The sequence below is a fragment of the Pyrus communis genome, chromosome 5 (genome assembly GCF_963583255.1).
Source record: "Pyrus communis chromosome 5, drPyrComm1.1, whole genome shotgun sequence".
In the NCBI taxonomy this organism is placed as follows: Eukaryota; Viridiplantae; Streptophyta; class Magnoliopsida; order Rosales; family Rosaceae; genus Pyrus; species Pyrus communis.
Genome location: NC_084807.1, coordinates 24,189,152 through 24,207,054, shown reverse-complemented (window position 1 = coordinate 24,207,054; position 17,903 = coordinate 24,189,152). Strand labels below are relative to the sequence as shown.

The 17,903-nt window shown below is 37.3% G+C and overlaps 2 protein-coding genes and 1 long non-coding RNA gene across 4 annotated transcripts; all 3 read right to left on the bottom strand.

Moving 5' to 3' along the window:
- Nucleotides 1–1,133: 1,133 nt before the first annotated feature.
- LOC137734950 (probable zinc metalloprotease EGY2, chloroplastic) lies at nt 1,134–5,025 on the bottom strand. Its single transcript, XM_068474293.1, has 12 exons — nt 4,695–5,025; nt 4,525–4,603; nt 4,330–4,440; nt 3,848–3,898; nt 3,641–3,748; nt 3,266–3,340; nt 3,078–3,183; nt 2,872–2,965; nt 2,539–2,692; nt 1,999–2,206; nt 1,694–1,854; nt 1,134–1,610 (listed from the first exon to the last, which is right to left on the bottom strand). The coding sequence occupies exons 1-12, from the start codon at nt 4,850–4,852 to the stop codon at nt 1,362–1,364; spliced, it is 1,554 nt and encodes a 517-aa protein (XP_068330394.1). The 5' UTR covers nt 4,853–5,025; the 3' UTR covers nt 1,134–1,361.
- Nucleotides 5,026–7,735: 2,710 nt separating this feature from the next.
- LOC137733600 (uncharacterized) lies at nt 7,736–8,426 on the bottom strand. Its single transcript, XR_011068504.1, has 3 exons — nt 8,293–8,426; nt 8,099–8,188; nt 7,736–7,979 (listed from the first exon to the last, which is right to left on the bottom strand). It is a non-coding gene; the product is annotated as an uncharacterized lncRNA (long non-coding RNA).
- A 2,147-nt stretch (nt 8,427–10,573) lies between these two features.
- On the bottom strand, nt 10,574–14,582 carry LOC137734634 (auxin transporter-like protein 2). Of its 2 annotated transcripts, none has more exons than XM_068473884.1 (9): nt 14,435–14,582; nt 13,415–13,604; nt 13,118–13,303; nt 12,887–12,999; nt 12,349–12,532; nt 12,144–12,241; nt 11,546–11,753; nt 11,115–11,372; nt 10,574–10,940 (listed from the first exon to the last, which is right to left on the bottom strand). In XM_068473884.1, exons 2-9 carry the CDS (start codon nt 13,583–13,585, stop codon nt 10,725–10,727), a joined length of 1,434 nt encoding a protein of 477 aa, XP_068329985.1. In that variant the 5' UTR covers nt 13,586–13,604; nt 14,435–14,582; the 3' UTR covers nt 10,574–10,724. The 2 variants fall into 2 exon arrangements, with proteins under 2 accessions (XP_068329985.1, XP_068329986.1); XM_068473885.1 differs by lacking the exon at nt 14,435–14,582 and adding an exon at nt 13,794–14,018.
- Nucleotides 14,583–17,903: the final 3,321 nt, after the last annotated feature.

Sequence of the window (17,903 nt, the reverse complement as noted above, 5' to 3'; positions counted from 1 at the left end):
AATTATGTCAATTTTAATAATCATTTTAACTGAAAAGCCAAATAGAAAAGAATAGTCTTTTTCCTTCTGTTTTGGAGTTGCAATTATTGAAGGTCTCTCTCTCCGACCGCCATGAAAATTCCAGGAGCTGTCGTAGGTTACTAGGTTTGTTTGTGGTCCCGTAGTATGGGCATCATGTGAGATTTTTCAATATGATCGGTACACGAAATGGTACATCACATTTCACTAAATAAATAATATGATATGTATGCTAAAAAGTAAATAACTTAAAAAATAAAAAATTTCACCATCTATTAAAACACGTGATGTATCACTTATGGTTCCGTCACAACAAAAAATTTCTCTAGACATCATCGAGCTCAACCAATAATAGTTGGTAGTCAAGTGAAACTTTACGAGTTTTAGTGCCAACGTCTGAAAAAGTGGAAAACGTTTTATTCGAGTTTTTTTTAAAGCATTTTTCTGCTTTATTTCACTCAAAACAAACCACACAGGAAATGGTATTCCGCACGTTGGCATTGACAATATGATAGTCAGTTTTCCTACGGCTAGCGAGTTTTTTACTACGGTTGTAGCTTTTCTTCTAGATATAAACGTTTGAATTGTGAATAGATTTCAATGGAACGAGTTTGATGTTATCGTGGTCGGTTTGAACATTAGGAGGTCCAGTGTTAAATGTCTCTTAAAATTTTTTTAGATAGAAACAGAGCGTAAAATGTGTAAAATAATTTCAATTTATTCACTGAAATATTTTGTTGAACACTTAGTGGTCTTGTTGTCGTTAGCCGAATCTTGTTGCGCACATATCAACAGATATCAACATATGTTGAAGCAATATGATGGATGCTATCAAGAGAATTTGTCAAGTCTGTCGATGCAACTTGTCGAGTGCTATCGAGATATATCTAAAAGACATTACATCAAACATTCAAAAAATCATCGGAAGACCTTCACATCTATATTTTCCAGACTACAAGTGGTCTCGAAACCACTTTGGTTCCAATGTACATCCTTCCTGACTGTGATGCTCCAATAATGCCATGTAATGTGAAAGTTTCTCTCCACACAACATGCCATATCGAACCGTGCCTATAACAATAAACTCATTTCATGTAAGTCTATAGTGTTGAACATATTTATGAAAAACAAGACGTTTTCAATTGGTTTTCAGCCAAATATTCTGCACAAAGCGCTTAATAATTATGTAAAGGAACCAAAAATTTACTTCACTTGTATTAATAGAAACATATGGGCTGATTGTTATTATTCATATGGTGAACAATCCATGCTATTGAACGAAGACGTATGTATCAACTAGTAGGTGGTATCTGATTCCAATATGTATGCAAGACTCAGCTCCCTCAGAAACTTGTCATGATTTCATCTACGAAGGGAAAGGGGTATGGTAAGCATACCAGCAATCCCAAGAACAAAACTAATACCCCGAGGCCAACGTACTTGTCGTCAGGATCTGTGATCTCCTCGTACAGTGGAGCAATCGGCCCTCTCTGTAAGAAAAATATCAAAACCACCCAATAAAATGCCACGTCGCTGACTAGGGATGATAATCCGAGCAGCGCGATTGAAGCACCGGTGATGCGAGTTGCAGCCTGTTGTATGAAACGATTGATCAGTACAGATTTCCAACCCTCAAGCTGCCAGTTTAAGTCGTAATGAACTTCGAATTGCATACCTTTCTTCCCCAAATGGCAAACGAAATTCTGCCCCCGTCAAGCTCTCCGGCTGGGATGCTGTTAATAGCGTTGATAACGAGTCCAGCCCACGCCCATAACAAGAGAGGGTTAAGAGAGATGGGGGTGCCTTCCTTCAGCGCTTCCCCGAGAAGAAGCTTTGCTATAAATGAAACGAATGTCAGGGTTTTAACATCTTATATCTACTTAAGGAAACAAAGGTTTGCTGAAATCCGTTATCCATTCGAAACTTGAACATGCACACAAAGCCTAAGCACGCGATACATCTCTTAAACGAAGTGCTTACCAGTACCCCCAATAAGAAAAGACTCGTGAAAAACAGAAGCATCGACAACGACACCAATGCCATCACTAGGTGGTAAGAAGAATCCTAGAAGCAGAAGAACAAATCCCAAGGAAAATCCAGCCAAGGGTCCTGCCGCCGCAACTTTCAGAAGACTTTCACGCTTGGGTACAATATTCACAATTCTTGTAATTGTACCAAAAGAACCTATCTGCCAGCAAACAGTTCATTAAAACTTGTCTGTGTTTAGCAAAAGAAAATTAAAGTAAACCAGCACGCACGGGTAGAAGCAAGCATGTCAGCCTCGTGATAAGCCATAATTTCTGTACTTCTGTCCTGATCACTTCTCCTAGCAGTTCTTTCAACTCATGACATGATTGTTAAAAACTAGCGACAAAGAAACAATCAGCCTATATGGAAAGTAAAGCTACTGTAGGGCAGACATTCACAGATATTTACTAGTATATGAAAACGCAGATTTATTCAGGTAAACTCGTCATTTAAAAATGGGGGGTTGGGGGACTTTCTTCATATGAAATTCACCTGCCAACTGGGGATAAAGTATGGCACTCCAAGCACGACTCCAGTGCTGTTTGCAATTAAAACATGGCCGAGCTCATGCACCCCGAGGACAGCTGCAGTTACAAGGGCTCCAGGTAAACCATTCTTTAAGAGCTCAGGATTATCAAAAGCTGACCTGGGACATTTTTAAAACATCAAAACTATTATCGCGAGTGTGCACTATTATCTTGAGGGTTAAAAAAAAGAGAGCATATAACAGTGTATTGTATTAGTAACCATTGACTACAAGAACCTATACAGAATACTTCCTATTGACTTAGTATTATGAACATACAAGAAAGGAAACTTGCATACAGAAAATTGGACTGCAATTCAGGAACATTTTGAAGAAGTAGGGTAAACAACGTGACCAATCCAAAAGCACCAGCTGCAAACCACTCTGGGACGGCTGCAAGATTGACACCAAATCCATCATCGTAACAAATCATAAGCTTTAGAGAATGATTTCTGCCTAAAACTTCCACGGAAATCCTGTAACAGGGCAGGAGGTAAAGAATCACCAGTTGACTCTGGCTGTAATGTCCTTTGTGGAACTACAACGGCCACTGGTTGATCATCCTCAGGATTGACTAGAAGGAAAAGCTTATATTCATCGCCAAACTTGTCCTACAAACAGATTGTGCAGACGTTAACAGGGAATCAATCGTAATTTTGAATCGTAAAATAGAGGAAGTACAAAAATAGATACCTGCATTCTCTTTGATATCTTTTCATAACTTTTAGCAGGCACTCCTCGCAGGTTTCCTTTAAACAATACTCCAGTCTGGTAGAAGAAGTAACACAAAATCAGAGGTTTTGCAGACACGCAGGCTAGAAAGCATATCTTAACATTCCAATGGTTTGCTACATTATCAGCATTTTCTCGACTACTCTTTAAAGGATAGTTTTTAAGTGCACAGAGAAGCATGCATAAATTCGTACCCTCCATAGGAATATTGAAGGAAACTTCACCCAACAACTGAGGTTATATCGACATGCCATTCCCTATGTTTACTTCACCTATATCCAGTGGAGAAATTGACATGGACATAAAAAGTAAAAGTAATGCAATCAGTCAACTCACCTCATATGGATCCTGGCCTGTCACGAAAAAGGTATCAAAGCCGAAAACTTGGCTCTTAAGAATATCAATTGTTTCCTTTGGAATCCGGATGGATTCACCCAGCTGTGGCTGTTCAGGAAAATATTAAGAAGAGGGTGTTAAAAAGAAGAGATGATAAAAAAAGAGGCGTCTTCTTATACAAGAAACATCAAAGAACTTCATAATCACCTTCACACCTGGAAGAGGTGATCCACTGGAAACTTCTACATTTTCAACTTCCTGTCATAAACACAACCTTAGCACAATAAGCGTCAACGGAGCTAATTTCCAATACCCTCTTCATCAGAATAAGAAATTAATTATCCTCACTTTTGAGATAAAGAAATCCGAATAGTGAGAGACCAACATTCTGGCAGATAGACTCTCCTGTTAGGGGACTGATAGCTAATGGAAAATTTGCCCACATATAATGTTCGCGACTGGGGGTTTCATACTGAACTCCAAGGACAATATTTTCATGTATAACTAGTGAATGGGAGTCACTAAGGAATACGCTTTGAATAATTATTCGTACTACTACCTCCATCATGAGAAACAGAAATGAAATCAATTTCGCCTATATCCGAGTACACAATCACTCTGTTATTAACTTGTAAATCTCGAAACTTGAAGATGTAAGGAAGATAAAATTTTCAATTGACTGACAGTACCTGTTGAGCCTTAGTTTCAGCATCATTGTTTACTTGGTCTGCAACTATCGGCTGCGAAGCGAGATGGACGGCATCGGAATCTCCATCTTCATTTTCATGTCCTTGTTTTTCCTAAAATCTCAAAATAGATAAGAATTGAGAAACATGAATGTTGAGAAATTAACATCAAAATTTAACAAAAAATTGAAATTGCACCTCATCGTTATTGCTATCCGGTGGTGGTTCGGTCTCCGTCTCACTCACTTTACAAACAACGTCCCGCTTCCTCAAAAATCTAAATCAATCACAATAGTCAAATTCCAAACAGAAGAATAACAATAATAATTTGATAATTGTTTGGTGAGATTATACAGAGAAAATCTTGCCTCGAAACCTGGTGGAGCTTCAAGCTGCTTCTACGACGATGTCGTTTTTTCCAAGAACAGGTTCCCGAAGCGAAATAGGGCTGAAAACGAAGATCGCAGCAAGAGCTGCACTGCGATAAGGGGACGAAATTCCCTCGAAAGGTTGCGGAGAAGTTCATTTCAACTAGTAGCTAGTCAGAGGTTCTAATTCAGATGAAACCCTAGCGCCATTGGAGCTTAGAGAGAAGCTTTTGTATGAAAGTTAGAAGCTTTCAGAGTGTCAGTGAGGTGAGACCGTGAGAGGGCGTCTTATCCTCAGAAAAGATACAAACACACGCAGAGAGGAAATATCTGTTTTCAGGTTCGTTTGGTTAAAGCGCGCGTAATTGGTATTTTTTTTTTAATTATTATTTTGTGTACTCGTTGAATAGTGAAGCAAAAATGCTAACAAGACTCTTAAAATAAGGTTCTTCGTAGAAGTTCTGACACTTTTTAGTTTAATATTAATTTTTCGTGTCAACGTTATAAAATATTGTGTCAAAAACATAAAGTGACAGAGAGTTTCATTTTTAAGACTCTCCTTAGTGTTTATCATGTGAAGTTTTAATGATAGATGTGAATTAAGTCAGTTAGTTAAGATAATGTACGTTTCCTTAATCACGACAATGCATGTATTTTGTGCCCGTTTGGGGCTAGTTATTTGGGACAACTTATGTTTTTTCCAAAAGGTTTTCATCTTTATAAACTGTTTAGTAAAGTATGGTGTGAGAAAATTATGGTAAGAAAAAGTTTGATTAACGCTAAACTTCATAGAAAGCTTTTATCTAGTTCACCTCTTTTTCGACTTTGAATCTCCTTCCCTATAAAATACGAGTCTTCTTGATAAATTATGGTCATGTTTAAAAGTTATTTAAAAAAATAACTAAAAGCGTTTTTTTTTTTTAGTACATCGGTATTTTAAAACTAAGGAAAGGAAAAGTTCGGCTAAGCCACACAATAGGCAACCTAATTTGGTTTAAAAAAAGGCTAATAACAGTAGAAAAATATCACCAGCTTGAGGTTCAAAAATAAGATTTCTTCGTAGACATTCTGACACTTCTTAGTTTAATATTAATTTTTTGTACCAACGTTATAAAATATTATGTTAAAAACATGAAGTGGTGAGCGTTCCATTTTTTAGAGTCTCCTTAGTGTTTCTCATGTGAAGATTTGATGACAGATGTGAGTTAAGTCAGTTAGTTAAGAGAGTGTATGTTCCCTTAATCACAACAATTCATGTATTTTGTGCTCGTTTGGAGCTAGTTATTTGGGGAAAAGGATCCTCGCCGAATCCTTTTCCTGGGGATCCGGGAGATCCCATGATCATGACAATTCATCATACATCGTGCGATCAGAAATCATTTGAAATTTAAAATTTAAAATTTAAACTTAAATATTAATAGTACCTGACGAAAACTGACCGCACGATGTACGATGAATGGTCATAATCACGAGATCTTCTAGATTCCCAAGAAAAGAATCATCCCGCGAGGATCCTTTTCCGTTATTTGGGACAATTTATGTTTTTTTCCAAAAGGCTTTTTATCTTTATAAACTGTTTAGTAAATTGTGGTGTGAGAAAGTTATGGTAAGAAAAGTTAGATTAACGCTAAACTTCACGGAAAACTTTTATCCAGTTCACCTCTTCTTCAACTTCGAATCTCCTTCCCTATAAAATATGAGTCTTCCTATAAATTATGGTCATGTTTAAAAGTTATTTAAAAAATTACTAAAAAGGTTTTTTTTTTTAGTACATAACCAACCCTCTAAAATATCACCTGTTTAAAAGTTATTTTAAAAAATAACTAAAAACGTTTTTTTTTAGTACATAACCAACCCTCTAAAATATCACCAGCTTTAGGTTCATAACTAACCCTCTAAAATCTTAATGATTTGAGTTATAAATCTCGTCTCATCCTTAATCATTTTATTAATTATTTTCAAATTTAAGGTTATTAAATAACAATTTTCCTCTTCTCCATAAACCTCTTGAAAATCAAAGTGATGCAAAAAAGCTGAATTTTAAGCTGAAAAAGCACCTGTCTGATTACTCACATGAAAGCACCAACAAACTAAAGCCACCCACAAGCTTTCACCATCTGCTAAACACAAAATTTGGGTTCCAATGGCTTCCAAAATGTACATTTCTCTTCTCTGGAGTTGCACTGGTCTGTACAAAATATCGACACCACACATATGGCCACAACAAAACAGATTTGAATGATCATATAGTATCAGTGTGTCACCGGAAGGTCCGAAAACTGTGTTTTTCTATACAACACTCCATTTCTACATGAGAAATAAGGAGACTCAAAAGTGGGGCTCTCCAAGAACTTTCTGCTACTTCATGTTTTTGGTGCAATATAATGTTGGCACGAGAATTAACGTTAAATTGTGAGGTGACAGAAATAAACGGAGAGTCTCACTTTCAGAGTCTCCTTAGCATTTCTCTTTCTACATATTACAAGCACGATAGGATTGGCGAGAGCTTCACATATCTTCAGGTCACATGTCCCACCTCGACTTCCGTTTTCTCTTCTTATCTGGCCTAATAAGCAATTTAACAAACTCTGACAATGGAGACGATGCCATTACCACTGGATCTTCCTCGTCATCGCTACAAATCCAACCGTAGTAAGGTCTAGGCCTTCGGGGTGCAAGTCTGTCTTCTCGATGACAATCGTTAGCATCTGCAAGACAAGTGGAAATTTATAATAGTAGTGATGAATGGGAAATGCACATGACTAGATTTTTAACAATAATTAGAAAATAAGTTACCTGGCATTTTAATCAGTGATGTCAGGCCAGATCCATAACGTTTAAATGGATAGCACATTGAAACGAAAAGTGCAGAAAATCTGGAATATCTATATATTATCTCCAATGATACCTAGAATCGTACATTGGAGAAGTTGCATGGTTTATCAAGTGGATTATATTATACATACGTAAAGACAATTGAAGCACATACTGTCAAGACCTAAAAGTTCATTGATCCAAAAATTTACAAACGTAGACTTGAGGTTCCAGCCGCTGATCCATCAGCTTGTGTAGCATTATCGCAAGTAGATAGAATGGCAGTGCTTGAGGGCGCAGCAGCTGATGCGTCATCTAGCGGAGCAGCATCTTCTTGCATAGGGGCATCATCTTGTGAAGCATTATCGTCTTGCGGATCAGCGTCCTTTGAAGCTGTTCATTCAGGAGCGTATAACAACCCTCCTCGATAAATCGCCATGGATTCAATGTCCTACTCTTTCCCTTATAAACCTGAAAGCAAAACCCTTTTCACATTTCAAACAAAACCCAAAACGCAAAACCGATTTACTCAGAAAATAATGAAAAAACACACACAATGAAAATTAAAAATTTAGAAAAATTAGACCCACCTTCAGTAGGTCATTCACCGTAGAACGAACGAGTTTCTCGTCAAAAGCCATTTCACGCGTCGCATCAATGGCTGCGTCCATTCGGGTATCCTTCAGCAAATACCGAGTGAAAGTGCAAAATGTCAGAAAAAGACAGAGTGAGAAAGTGCGGGAAAAGGTGAGAAAGTGTGAGAAAATGAAACAAAAGGCCGAACCTTTCTGCCTCGTGCTCGTGGAGCCATTGTTGGAGCTCCATCGCGCCACAATCTGAAGGCCCAAATCTGCTGCTGTGTTGAATTTACTTGAAATGGCTAAAAAGGAAGGAACTTGAGGTTGGTGCGAGCTGCAGGTGGAAGTTTGGTGTGGCACGCAATTCGGAAGTTGCATAGCTTTGTGTTTGGTATTTTCACAACTTGGGCCGCACCGGACTTGTTTTGTGTTTGGGCTATCACTATAAACAAGAGAGAAGTTCTTCTGGCCCGATGGTGTGACCGGACACGTAAAAACAAAAACATCAATACTAGGGCTTTTTTTTTTTTACCGACCTTTTTGTGTGTGCAATGCTCTGTATTCGCATTCAGATTAAAGAATTTCTCTTATGAGCAAACTCGACAAGTAAGGTGATTCTTTACTCTTTTAGTTTTGCTTCGCGTTTACAGTCTGTTACATTACAAGCATTGATGTTTCTACCATTTATTGTTTTTTTTTTTTTTAATATAAGTGTCTCGTTTTTATTAGAAATGATGGTACACACCTAGATGATCAGTTTTCATGATACAAATAATTTTATTTTTGGATTGCGCCTCTGCCTTTATTGATCCATATTTTAATTGGGTTCTACCCCTTGATGATAAACTTGAGATATTACCTAGTATGCATCAATAATTGATGGACATGATACGCCAGTATCGGTGACCATCGAACGTTTAATTCTTGATTGTACATCTAACTATCTATTTATCTAAATCATATCATACACTAGAGCATAATAAAAATCTTTGATTATGAATTATGATGTGCCAATTGCCAACAACAAAATGCAATGATGGCCTTATAGATCAAGAAGCTGACTTGCTTTATGGAAATACGAAACATGAAGGTGGAGCTTTATCTCTTAGTTGATGGGATTAAAGATAAATGGATGTAGAAAGAAGAAAAAGAGGCATGGACGATGTCTTTCAAGTAATCTGAAAATCATATCAAGCCAACCTTATCACGATGCATGATTGGAGGTCAACTTCACATCAAGGTTAAAGGAAACCAATCTTAATTGGAGTATTACTTAGGTTTTCAGATTGGATTGTGAACTTAAAAAATAGAATCGAGAACTGCATCATGATGCATGAAATTGAATGAGAAAACTGAAAATACAAGTAGCAACATTTGGCTTATGTGATAGTCTTCTAGTATATGACTCTTCTCGGTGTGGGAAATGATAGATCTATTGATGAATGATATATTCAAATCATAATATATTTTCGGTGATAAGTAAGAACTTATGTGAAGCTCACGTATATGGCTAACGACAAATAAATGAGTAGTGGCGGATTCAAGGGATCCTCTTAGGTTATGGGATCCTACTGAAATCGGGAAACATAGGGAAAAAGTCGCTAATTGACCTTATGGTCATCTAGTATGAGACCTGAGAATGCCCACAAACTGTTAGACGAAATGCCTCCTAGGCCAAGTTTGGCAAGCCTTAGCAAGTGATGCTCAACCTGCTTTAAGACAAGCCTTAGCAGCATGCCTTGGCAGGGGTGATGCTCGACATTAGGCCTTCGAAATTGTTTATAGAACTAGGAAGAAAACAGCATGCTCACTAAATGCTCGGCTAAATGCTTCAATAAAAAAATGAAAATTTTGAGTGTTGCGCACGTTTGAATCTTTTACACTAAGATCCCAGAAAGTTAAATTTATGAATCCGACCTTATCCATGAATGCGCATGATTTTTTTGTGTGTGGTTGGACGGTTGAGCCAATCCGTCGGTCAGACTGACGAATTTCTCCCATCCAAGGAGAGTGGGCCGCCCTATCATAACGTCACATGTGGGATGGATCTTGAGTCGGCCATCCAAGTCACTACTTGAGTTTCGCAGTTACACTCCCAATCCACATCAAGGGATCCCCACCATTCACATGTGACCAGTCAAACCCATAACGTACATAAATCAGCCGCAAAACGACAAGCATGAAGTTTTAATCATGTTAATCTGCTTGTGAGAAAACCAAAAACTGAAAATTTTGAATCCGTCAAAAGCGTTTAATTTCATATTGGTCATCGAAATCATCCGTTTTCGGTTTCATAAGGATTCACATGCAAATGATTTCAGATATGAATTATTTATAACAGTAATTATTTGGAATATCTAAAAGTATGACATTTCGGTTGTAAAAGTGTTTAATTCTTCTTTAAACTCGACGTATAATTGTATTCAACATCAATAAACGAAGAGAATTTATCTAGTAATTAAGTAGATTGAACATTTTAAGATAAACTAAATGTAACAAAATATTGCTTTGATTCAAAAGAAAACAACACCAATCCACTCTTCAGATCTTGCAATAATGTACTATATTTATAGGGGCTACACAAAAGATAAGGTAAAATGCAGGACACCATGTGTATGATACAATGTGAGAGAGAAGCTTAGTGATGTGGTGGTGGGGAGGCTGAGACTTTGGGAGGGCACTGGTAGCACTTTGCAAACAACCCAAAAGTGTCAACTTGCCTGATGAAGTTGGTCATGCTAGCCCACCCTCCGAATCCGAACCCGACTACGAGCACCCACACCACGATGAATGCGTTCACCACGTACATGCCTGTCCAGCTCGGGAGGAAGAACGGAAGCTTCTCTGCCGCATTCTGCCCACACGAAAATCACACAATTGCACTTTAATAAGTAATGCAAGACCAGTGATGTATAATGAAATGAGTTGCAGACAAATATGTGCTAGGTTACATAGTCTACGAGGCATCGTGCACACGCACACAGACGTATATAGTGGTCTAATGGGGAGATTAGGATTGAGGCATTACCTGGCGAGCAGCGGCGGATTTGAAGGTGAGCATATGAGCTAAGGCGGGTATGACGTAGACGGTGAAGCTGACCAAAAGAGCGCCAACGGCTGAATTAATGGGACCGAAGAAAGGAAATATGATGGCCAAGAACCAAATAGGTATCACCACAGGCAACCTGGCAATTGCCCTCAAACATATGCTCTTGGTGTCATGCATTCCAATTACTTTCTCCCAAACGAAATACAATGGCGTACAAGCAAACCCGAATGTGATGAACTGCATATGCCAACCACATGGGAAAATTACATAACCAAAATCGAAATGTTTCAAATTCGAAATCATGGCTCCGAATCTAAAGCAACCATAGTAGCTTAGCTGCTTAGGCAGCGCCAAAACAGCTAGAAAATTTAACAATGTGTACAAGTAACTAGAGTCATCATGATCATCACCTGGTGAATGAGCATCAATGTGACACCCGCATCACGCCACTTATTGCGGGGAAGGAGCGAGAAGGCGTTCGAGTGGGTGAGGAGTTGGTCGCCAAAGGCCCAGTACACAGCAGTTGCAGATGGAAGGGTTAGAGTGAATACATAGAGGGTAGCAAAGAGATAGACATACTTAAACTTCTGAGGCTTCCACATTGCATGCATGATTTCCCTGCAAACAATAACATCAATTATACCACTTATTATTCCACTTTTATTTTCCACTTTTATTCTCTCATTTATATAAGCATGACCATTCAACGTCACTCAGTCTTCACTTTGTCAGAAAACGTCATGAGTTCGAACTTCAGGGCAATAATTGTTAATAAAAAAACAAATTTTCTCACTCATATCATTTTCATGTCCCTTTCATAATTTTCACTGCTCTCTTCAACCCATTAATGGCAAGCAAAAGCTGCATAATAATGAATTCCACTGTGCAAGAAAACCCTTTTGAAAACTGAGTAAGAAAATAAAAATAAAAATAAAAAGGAAGAAGGAACATCATGATTAATTCAAGTCAAAAATTTAAAATTTAGTAACACTTTAAATAAAGACTCACACAGTAACGGCGTGGCCGCCGAAAGTGTACAGTATGTTGGTGGCGCCGGTGAAATACAAAACCAGTTTATCTGGTCCCGAGTGTTTCACACCCTCAACCTGTACATCCAAAATAACAGAGCCAAAATCAACGGTGGATAAAGAACGCAGAGATAGCCGAAGAGCGATCAGGGACGTTGATGAATGATTAAAATTAAATTTTTTACCTGGCCATGAACAATGGATGCAATGGTCATGTACCAGGCAGTGTAGGTGGTCATTCCAAGCCCTAAAAAGGACCAAATTCTGTAGTTGTGGAAGGAGGGGATGAAGACTGTGGTGGCACAGCATGCTCCAAATATGTAGGTCCATGTCCTCTTGTCCAGATGGTCATTTATATAGTATATGTTGCTGCATAACCGAGCATTAATCAACAACACAACTCAATAGTTAAGTACTAATCAAACGAAACAAGACGGGAAACATGCGCAAACAGAACTCGTTACGAATTTGTAATCAAAATTAGAACTTGCTGACACTAAACAGACAATAAATAACCCCTTTGAACTCCAGTAAACGGAAAAACGCACAAACACAACTGGCCACAAAATTTTAATCAAAGTTGAAATGGTGACACTAAACAGACAATAAGCCGTATAAAACCCACTTTTAGTGTTCTTCAAATTCAATTTTTTGATTAAAAACATATAACCGGTTTTATTTGTGCATATATAGAAGAAAAGCCCGTCATTAAAAATGACGTACCTTGCACAGCCTATAAGTTGGATGACAGATCCAAAGAGGAGGAAAGTGCAGTTGAAGGCCAATCCAATGGCTTTCCAGTAAGGACCCAGCAAACCATCCAACACTTCAAACCACTGATAAAAAAAATCCCCACAACAGAATCAAATCAAGAACTTTTCTTTTTTCTTTTTTTTCTTTCTCTGAACTGAAAATTGAGTGAAAAAATGGTTTGGCATTGTGAGAAATCATCACCTGGATGACATGGTTCTTGAAGCTGACATTTTCCTTTTCTTTTCGGCTTCGATATTCGACGTAGAGAATGCTGATCAGATAAGCAGTCCAGCTCCCCATGATCCCGTAAAATACCTGGAATATGATCCCCGAGAGCATTCCCAGTTGGGAGAAGGAGTAGGGCAGAGTCAGCAGAACCTGAGCAACCTGTTCTTGTTTTGACCAAAACAGAACAGAACAGGGCAGGACAACGTTAGATTATCAGAATTTGTGTCCGAAAATGTGAATTTTGAGGTGGGATTTTGGTAAATCTGTGACCTGGTTCGATGCGCAGCTGAACCAGGCGTCATAGACGGAGCCGCCATGCCAGAGGAAGCTTCTGAGGTTAAAACCCGAGTTCTGATCTGCTGCGTGTTCTTCTTCTTCTTCCTCTCTGCCATCGGTCTGGTTGAAGGTTATGGCCTCCTCTGATTGCTTCTGGGCTGACATTTCTTACGGATTAAAGAATCTGAAACGTTTAACAGACATGTTAAACCATGAGATTAAGGATTAATCACTCCAATAATCAAAACCCAGAAAGCAAAAACAGAGCAAAGTGAAGAATAAAAAGATACTCCACCCAAATCAAATAAAAAAATCTGACTTGTTTTGGATGATGGAAATGTGTGAAAAGGAAGAGGGTTTGTTGGGGATATACAATGGAAGCTTTTATGTGGATTTGACAAATGTGAGACTGTCTGCAGAATCGGGTACTTTCTTTAACTCCTCTCACTCTTAAGAGTGTGTATAGAGAGAGAGAGAGAGAGAGAGAGAGAGAGAGAGTGATTTATCTCGTTTTGGTCTTTGAATGAACGAAAGGAAAGCAGAGAGAGAGAGAAACACGAGCATGCAATTGCAGTGGCACTTGGGTTGGCCGTTGCAGAGAGTTTTTAATTCTGAAAACTTTCAAAGATTGGAACTTTAAAAATAAAGATATAGACTTTAGGACTCGTGTCAGACGCAGCCGAATTTCACCCCCTCTCTCCTCTGCGCTCTCTCTCTCTCTGTCTGTCTCTCTAAACTTGGCACAATCCGCGGCAGGAGTCAAAGATGATTCTGTGGGAAACAGAAGAAAGGAAGGGCAAAAGGGGAAGTTTATGGAGGTGGTGTTTTATGGGGGATTTTGATTCCTGGGTTTTTGAGAGAATAGAGAGATCTGACAGAAAGAAGGCACCTGAGAAGGAAAAGAGCTGCAGAAAGACCACTACTTTTGTGTATAAGAAAATATAATACAATTATTTATAATATATTTCAGAAGAAATTGAGAAGACAATAGAGCCAAATGAACAATGTAATTACCAGAGCATGAAATCTATTCCCTTCTCTTTCTCAGTTTCTCTGTCTCTGTGCACTGTGTTTCTGTCAACTGTTGCAGAGAAGTTAGCTTCTATAAGAAAACTTCTCGCTCTCTCCCCCTCTCCCTATTTCCCTCTCTCTCTCTCCCCCTCTCTCTGTGAGAAATACTGAAGTAGTTTTATAATGGCAGAAATGGAGGTGGTTGGACGGATTAAACTTGGATAATTCATTTCCCCGAACTAAATCCAGCTTCAGTCTTTTGTGTCAAATTCTCCTTTTTGTGTATCTCTAATATTATTTTTGTTACCTGATTTTTCTTTAATTTATTCGAAATAAATGTTAGAAGAAAAATAAATTAGTGAAGAAAAAACGAATATGAAAATTACTTTCTTTTTTTATTATGGTAAGTACATTACAATTATATCATAATTTGTATTACAGTTGTTTAGAATGCCAATTAAAATCGTGAGCTCATGTATTTAAAGTCATTGTCATAAATTGGTTTGACTCGTAGTTTGATAATTAATAGTTACATGTGTAATATGTCAAATTGTTTGGTAATAAAACATTATTAGATAAATAAACTTTGAATTGTAGATTTTACACATGTTGTATCCACGTCGTGCAAGCGAAATATTTCTATATATGATGGAAATCCAAATATGCTAGTAAATCTCCATTGATTAACTTCAAATCCAAGGTGATTATAATCATTGATCTTATCTTATACTCTTGAGAAATCTCTAAATTTTCATGAAGAGTGGAGAAGACTTACAAAATTACTTAATTACACTTAAGAGCTATTAGTTCATTAGCACCTATAATATAATAAAAGATTTTTAGTGTACCGAGAACATGCTTTAGTATATCATGTGTTATAATACAATTTGTTTGAAACTTGAAAAAAAAATCAACCGATTGTATTATTACACTTGATGTATCAGGCTGTGTTCCCGACACACTAAAAAATCTCTTTAATATAACATGGCCCATCCAATTCAATATGCAGTCACTCATCTCTGTATTTCATTTACTGTACATGTGCCTATAACCTAGAAGCGTTCAATAAATATTTGCATGATTTCTCCACCCCTAGGCCTTTGATATATCTATAGTTACTTCTTCACATTTTATATGAATGAATAATAGTGTATGGCTTTCGCTCGACAGATCCAACGTACGTTGCGAATAACAAGCTGATGACTCCCAAGAGCTATTATCAACTGAGTCATTTAATTGTTGAGCTAAGTCTTCTTAACTAGTTTCGAGTCTTTCAATTCTTGGATGATCTTTCAAGTCTTAGTACAATGAATTTCTTAGGCTTTTTATGTGCACTTTGGAAAGAAGTATATTTGGACATGAATTGTCATACAGTCCTATAATATGATTGGATTGGTAATACAGTGAAAAATGAACATAAACATTTATTATTAAAATGTGTTTGAAGAGATTCGATGAATGAAATTTTGTGGAGAAAGTCTCATTCTTTAAGAATTTGGTGAACTGCTCCTTTAACATGCAGTCAAAAAGTAAGCAGAATTAAACCTTTTAATGGAGACTTTAACCTCTATCAAAATCACCATTAACGTCTGTTTAGTTTCCTTTTTATCATGAGTGATTAGATAATAAACATGCCTATAGTGGGTGGAGGGGCCTCCTTGGTTCTTCATCTTTTTACTTAGCTTTTCCATAATATGCTCTCTGTCTCTCTTTTCTCAATTATCTCAATCTGACTCATAATTCATGCTAATTAATTCATTAATTAAAATTTGCATGGCTCACCACCTTAATTAGTAATCTGGTTTAATTTTTAGGGACATCATCCTAACCTAATAGTGCCTATCAAGTCGATTGTATTGACAAATTTACGTCTCTCTCAACCGTTTTCCCCTTTTTTTAAATTAAAAAAAAACAATTGGTAGCGAGCCACGACTTTCAGCTGTTTTAAAATAACCGATGAGATTAAGAGAATCATTAAGTAGAAGTAGTCTAGCTAGTTCTTGTTCCCATTAACCTTTTGTGAATACTAGAAGTATATATTATGCATCACGCATGCCCAAGCCTAAACAAAGTATTAATTTTGGGATTAGTGAGCAAATTAAGGTAATGATCAAAAAGCATTAGATTGGAAATGTAGACGGGTAGTACACATTCGGAACAATCGCATAATTATAGAAAATATTTGAATTCTTACGTATAAAGAGCGAAACAGTGTTAAAAAAAGATTATACTCAGCAAGTATTTCATTCAATTTTCCGTTAACTAACATCAATGGGTGAAGAATATATATAATATTGCATTAATATATACACTGTATATAACAAGAAGATTATGGATTCTATAAAGGGAAAATTAGGTTCACATCCTTCTCTTTGTTACTCCATTGATTAAAATCCTATTCATTTTGAATTTTTGATCAAGGTCATTGGGTATTAATAACATCATTAATTATTTGAATAATAAAATATTTTTATTTTTAAATATATTCCTTTAGTGTTAAAAAATGTTACAATTAGTATATTTATATTTATGGCTAAATTTTTTATCATATATTTTTATTTTTAGTTTGTACCTATTTTTAATTTGCAAATATTTTTTAATTTGTACAAATTTTCTTTTCATTTTTAATTTGTACCCATATATTAGTTCCTTTTTGTGCCCATATTTTTTAAAGTTTTATTTGTGTTTGTATCCATATGTATAACATCACGTGACATTGTATATTTAATCAATGATAGAAAAATTACATATGGTATATTTATGTTTTATGCCTAAACTTTGTATCATATATTTATATTTATAGTTTGTACCCACTTTTAGTTTGCAACATTTTTTTTTTAATTTGTAGTATTTTCTTTTTAGTTTTATTTTGTACCCATGTATTAATTTCTTTTAGAACCTATATTTTTAAAAATTCATTTGTACTCATATTTTTTAATCTTTTATTTGTACTCTAATTTGTTTATAATGTACCCATTCATCTTTATTAATGTCACATCCCGGCCCGGGGTGGATCACTTCCCGGGCCCGCTTCACCACCGTAGCACGATATTGTCCGCTTTGGGCTTACCATTCCCTCACGGTTTTGTCTTTGGGAACTCACGAGCAACTTCCCAGTGGGTCACCCATCATAGGATTGCTCTAGCCCTCTTCTCGATTAACTTCGGAGTTCCTACGGAACCCGAAGCCAGTGAGCTCCCAAAAGGCCTCGTGCTAGGTAAGGATGGGAATATACATTTAAGGATCACTCCCCTGGGCGATGTGGGATGTTACAATCCACCCCCTTAGGGGCCCGACGTCCTCATCGGCACACTCGCGACCAGGGTTAGGCTCTGATACCAATTTGTCACATCTCGGCCCGGGGTGGATCACTTCCCGGGCCCGCTCCACCACCGTAGCACAATATTGTCCGCTTTGGGCTTACCATTCCCTCACGGTTGTCACATCCCGGCCCGGGCATGACCAATTCCCG